This window comes from Rhagoletis pomonella, unplaced genomic scaffold, assembly GCF_013731165.1.
Source record: "Rhagoletis pomonella isolate Grant_MI unplaced genomic scaffold, Rhpom_1.0 Rhpom_scaffold_00001, whole genome shotgun sequence".
Classification (NCBI taxonomy): Eukaryota; Metazoa; Arthropoda; class Insecta; order Diptera; family Tephritidae; genus Rhagoletis; species Rhagoletis pomonella.
In genome coordinates, this window is record NW_023458555.1 from 44,727,010 (window position 1) to 44,733,037 (window position 6,028).

The window sequence follows — 6,028 nt, forward strand, 5'->3', positions numbered from 1 at the left end:
GTGAAAAAATTTGAGGAATTAATGCTACACTTACGCCAAAAATACTTAGTTAACGCCGATGCGGCTGAAATGATGGTAAATTATCAATGTAAATTTTTAACGGTACTTTTTTTTTGTTTGATTAGCTGAGAAGTACAATTTATGATATACTATAGGGGTATTCTCTGAGTTTTGCAAAGCCCTTGCGCGGTGCACGGATTGCACTGTTTGCAAAGCTGCCGCATACGAAAACCAGTTTTTACCGTGCAATCTGTGCACCATGCAAGGGTTTTGCAAGACTCAGAGAATATCCCTTATATACAAAATTTTATGTGAATGAAATAAGAAGTTTTGCCTTAACCCTACATTTTTACTCTCCAAAAGCTCACAAAAATGTACGACAGACATGGACAAACTTGTTGCAAAATGTTTCTACTATAAGGAAGTGGTACCAGAAAATTGATGGCAGTCCCGGTTTTACACAGCAAGCCCTTGATGCTATTGGCCCCCGATCAAATGGTTCAAAAAAAGTCATAGTAAATTTAGAAATGGCAATACGAGAAAAAAAATTTATGATCGTCATAGTTTCCAAGGTGTAGTAGACTTAGGAACTAGAGCTTTCGATTTTGTTCGCACATTTTCAAATAGCCCGGGTATATGAGCAGCGAGTACTCGCACACTTGTTCAATGCTCATTACTCGAAAATTTTCGAGCATGAGCTCGAGCAATTCGAGTTTTTTCGAGTAATTTCAGCAATGTTTTTTTTTATTATATTGACATTTTTGGTAGCAACTTTTTAAATTTTTCAAATTATTGATATATAATGCAAAGATTGTTACATTGGTATTTAATAATGTAATTTATTTAACATGAAATAGAAAGCAGCTGCTGACAAATACAATTTACAAATTTTCTTTTGCTTATGAAATTGTTCAAAAACTCGAAAATTTTGAACAAACATTAGAGCAGTTGAGCAATGAACGAGTTTCGAGCGAGTATCGAGCTACTCGCATTGCTCGATACCCGGGTATCTAGAGCTCTATTAGGAATATTCAATTTTAATATCGAAAGTGATAGATCTCAAATTGCAAATATCGTTTTAGTTTTGATGGTAGTCTCTTTGAACGACCACTGGAAAATACCGATAGGATATTTTTTTATTAAGATCTTCAAGAGCAGAAGAACGTGCCAGCATTATAACTGAAGCACTTCATGCTCTAAAGAGCTGTGGCGCTATTGTTTATTCAATAACTTTCGATGGTGCGGCCACAAATATAGCAATGTGCAAGTGTTTAGGTGCAAATTTAGCGTATGACCCAAGCTTCAAACCATTTTTCACACATCTCCCTACAAACGACCACTGTTATATTTTTTACGACTTTTGTCGTATGATTAAACTGGTTAGAAACTGTCTATGCGATAAAGAAATATTAAAGTCAAGGGACGACCAAATTATTAACTGGAAATATTTTCAATTGTTGCACAAAATTCAAGTGAAAGAAGGACTTCGTACAGCAAACAGAATTACTAAAAGTCATGTGTATTTTAAAAATAGCATAATGAGTGTAAAATTGGCCATGCAATTACTAAGCAAAAAAGGTAGTAAAAAATGGCTGGTCGCGTACGGTCCCCTCCGATGCCCGGGCAAGGTCGGTTGTAAGAAGTGCCTTCTCTATGCATGCCGGCTCTGCGGACGAGTGACTAACCCTTTCCGGACTACTCGTGGGACCACATATGGAACAAAAACAAACAAAAACAAACAAACAACAACAACAAACAAACCAACAACAGCAACAGGAACAGCGTACCAGCGAAGAAGGGGACGACGTAACGCTGTCAGAGGAGGAGCAGCTCCTCAAATCCCCAAGGTCAGGTAAGATGGCTGCAAGTACTCCTGGTGGCGCCAGCCATAGTACCCCAGTTGTACAAGCGCCAGAAACCAGCAGGGTGGAAGATGCCAGACAAAGTATCACCACTCTGCAAATAGTTAAAAATAGCACCGGTAGTGCCTGCCGTAGTACTCCGGACGAGCAGCCAACAACCAGCAAATCGGCGGCCGTTACAGGCAGCAACCCCGCCTCTAAGAAAAGAAAACCCTCGGGCGTGGTCATGAGACAGATGTACCAGAAGGCGCTGTATATGTTAAATAAAATTGACAAAAATGCAGCGGCCGGTACGGTGCATGAGCGTGACGAGGAAGACAAGGCAAAATACAGGCAAATAGTGGAAGAGTACGAAAAGCTACAGGCAGATCGTGCAGCCACAATCGAGGCCACCGAAGCGAAGAAGCGGAACCGCTCTCATAACGAAGGCGGCCAAGGGGCCATCGCAAAGAAGGCTAAGCAAGGTGGTGTTGCGGAGTCCGCAGCACCCGCGAAGCATCGCTATTTTAGTGACGTCGCCAGAGATCATCTACAGGCGGCGATAATAGATGAAAATAGCAAGACACCGCTAGCAGTGCAGCAAAAATGGGTGGAGATTGATGTGAGGCTGTCGAGCCTCGTAATGAACCACGTACTCGACAACCCCGAAGGTCCTCACCCAGAGTTCGACTCGTCGGAATCCCTACGGGGATACCGGGTAGTCAAGTGCGCGAACCAGTTCTCCCTGGATTTCCTTGCTGGATGCGTCGCTAAGATCAGCGACACTTTTGTCGGCTTGAAGCTCAAGCTGATCCCAGCTAAGGACATTCCAAGGAGACCACGTGCGCGCATTTGGCTGCCTCCGATGGATGAACCAGGCGAAAAGTTGCTGCGGTGTCTTAAGCTACATAACAAAGACATACCGGCGATCGAGGAATGGGAACTTATAAAAGTTGAAGAGCCAAGAAGGCCTACAAATAAGCCCATTCTACTAGCTATTTGTGCAGAGTCACTAGACGCCTTAGAGAAGGCTGACTATCGGCTCTGCTTCGGTATCCGTAAGGCTAGAGTGCGGGTATTCCTCGGAGAGGTTAGCCCGGTAGAAGAAGATCCCGGGGTTGATGGAGCAGGTGAGCTTCTCATGGGTGTGAAGCTGACAGATGACCCAGAACCGGAAACTTAAAGTAGGCCAAATAAATCTGCAGCACTCCAAATGTGCTACAGATAATCTAGTTGTCCTTCTCAGTGAGGAGGATATAGACATTAGCCTAATTCAAGAGCCCTGGGTCAAGCACGATACAATCATGGGACTAAATATAAACAATTATAAACTCTACTATAAGAGCGAGGTGGGTAAACCGCGGGCGTGTATTCTTATCAAGAACGGTATAAATGCATTCCTTTGCTCTAATTTCAGCACATCAGATACAACAATGGTTAAGGTGGAGACCACCGGACAGCCAAGTATACTCCTGGTCTCATCATACATGGCCCACGATAGGGACAGTCCGCCAACCGAAATCCAGGAGATAATAACCAAAAACCCCAGACAAATTATAGTCGTCGGCTGCGATGCGAATGCAAGCCATCCAGTTTGGGGTAGTTCTACGGAGAACGACCGAGGTGAGTCTTTACTACACTTCTTATTAAATACTAACTTAAGCATCTGCAATAGAGGTAATACACCCACATTCATATTCCCGAGTTCAAACCGGTTTCCTGGATGGGAGGAGGTGCTGGATCTGACCCTGTTGTCAGAGAACGACAGCGTGTCTGTAGAAGAGTGGAGAGTATCTGATAGGCCTTCAATGTCTGATCACCGTCTGATCCTCTTTAATCTGCACGGAATTTCCAGCACCCCCTCAAAATACAGAAACCCCCACAGGACTAATTGGGAAAGATATAGTAACACAATTAAGCATAAACTAAGTAAGCTCCCACTAAATACAACTGTCACTACAGTTGAGGACCTTGATAATAGAGTAAATAAACTGGAAGAGGTTATGAAGAAAGCCTTTGAAAGATCAACTCCAGTTAGTACAGCAAGAAAGAAATCCCCACCCTGGTGGAATGGGGATCTCAGAGCCCAAAGAGACAAATTAAGGAAAATCTACAATGATTGCTTTAGAACTAAAAACTGGGCGCCTTATAAAAGCGCCCTCAGATCTTATAAAAAGGAGTTGAGAAAATCTAAAACTAAATCCTGGCAATCTTACTGCTCTTCTATAGAGAACTCTAAAGACTCAGCCAGGCTCAGCAAAATCCTATCAAAAGAACACACAAATATCACACTCATTAAGGGAGAAAACGGGGTGTGGACGAACACAGCTAGTGATTCTCTAAACACGTTAGTCAAGTTCCATTTCCCAGGATGTATTCGACATCCACCCACATCAGGGTCAATTGAACCTGGTTCAACTAGCAGTATACTGTTGAACTCGATCGTGAGCAGGGAAAAGATTATTTACGCTATTAACAGCTTCTCTCCCTTCAAATCCCCTGGACCAGATGGCGTAATCCCAGCAATGCTCCAGAGGGTGAAGGGAGAGATAGCACCGTTACTCGTGACTATTTTTAAGGCTACCATTACCTTGTGCTACATTCCTAAAAGCTGGAGAAGGGTAAAAGTCGTGTTCATACCCAAGCCAGGAAGGAAAAACCACGAAACAGCAAAAGATTTTAGACCCCTAAGCCTTACCTCCTTTGTGCTTAAAACAATGGAAAGGCTTCTCGACATTTATATACGATCGCTGTTAGGTGAAGCGACACTCTCAACAGCACAACATGCATACATCAAAGGCAGATCCACTGAATCTGCTTTGCATGAAGTGGTGAGCTTAATAGAAAGATCGTTGCACTTTAAACAATATACTCTGGCGGCATTTCTTGACATCGAGGGCGCATTTAATAACATTGAGGTTGACACCATCATAGAATCTTTGATAGATATTGGTGTTGACGACAGTGTGTGTAGATGGATACGATCGATGCTAGTCAATAGAATCATTCAGGCAACAAATGGGGCTAACTCTATTACACATCATGTGAACAGGGGCACTCCACAGGGCGGAGTGCTCTCACCACTGCTATGGGTGATAGCCCTGAACGGTATATTGCTAGAACTCAATAGAGGGGGAGTCAAAGTTGTGGCGTATGCGGATGATGTTGTAATAGCAGCCACAGGTCCATTCCTCTCTACCGTTAGCGAAATCCTTGAAGGAACCCTGGGAAGACTACACGCCTGGGCTACGAGAAGCAGCCTAAATGTGAACCCAGCGAAGACAGAACTTATACTATTTACAAACAGACACAAACTACCACAATTCAAGCTACCATCGCTGGACGGCAATGCGCTCTCATTGTCCCCCAGCGCAAAGTATCTTGGAGTCGTGCTCGATAACAAACTTAACTGGAAAACCAATATCGAATTCCGTAGACAGAAGGCCTACATAGCATACTACACTTGCAAGAGAATCTTCAGTAGAAACTGGGGACTAAATCCTAAACTTGTGATGTGGATGTATACCGCGATCATAAGACCAATTCTAACATACGGCGCCTTGGTTTGGTGGCCCGGCCTAAGCAGACAATATAATGTCAGCAAGCTAAGAAGCATACAAAGGGCAGCAAGCGCAGGAGTAACAGGCGCACTAAGATCCTGCCCGGCAGAAGCTTTAAACGCCATCCTCAATTTAATTCCTATTGATCTCCACCTGAAAGAAGTGGCTATGAAATCGGCGGTCAGACTCAGAGAGTCGGGCCTTTGGAGGACTAGACACTTCGGACATGGGTTGATCATAAATCAAATGCAACTAAATAGGACGACAGATTATATGGTAGGCAATTTGGACTTCAGCTGTAACGCGCAAGTGCTATTCCCATCCAGAAGGGACTGGAGAAGAGACCGAGTGGCCGACCGAGAAGAGATCTCTCTATACACCGATGGATCCAAGATGGATTGCGGTGTGGGAGCAGGTGTCTACTCCAAGGAACTAGGCGTGGCTCTGTCTCTGCGGTTGGGAAATAATACAAGCATCTTCCAAGCGGAAGTCCTAGGGATCCTAGAAGCCTGCAAAATCCTAGGCAATAGGGTTGGACACAGCAGTAAAGCAACAATATATTCTGACAGCCAGGCGGCGTTATTGGCAATAGCGTCACCGGTTACCAAATCCAAGCTAGTTGGGGAA

At 43.9% G+C, this 6,028-nt stretch overlaps 1 protein-coding gene across 1 annotated transcript; it reads left to right on the plus strand.

Moving 5' to 3' along the window:
* Nucleotides 1-1,589: 1,589 nt before the first annotated feature.
* LOC118751337 lies at nucleotides 1,590-3,366 on the plus strand. Its single transcript, XM_036486141.1, has 2 exons — nucleotides 1,590-3,190; nucleotides 3,259-3,366. Exon 1 carries the CDS (start codon nucleotides 1,714-1,716, stop codon nucleotides 3,022-3,024), a length of 1,311 nt encoding a protein of 436 aa, XP_036342034.1. The 5' UTR covers nucleotides 1,590-1,713; the 3' UTR covers nucleotides 3,025-3,190; nucleotides 3,259-3,366.
* Nucleotides 3,367-6,028: the final 2,662 nt, after the last annotated feature.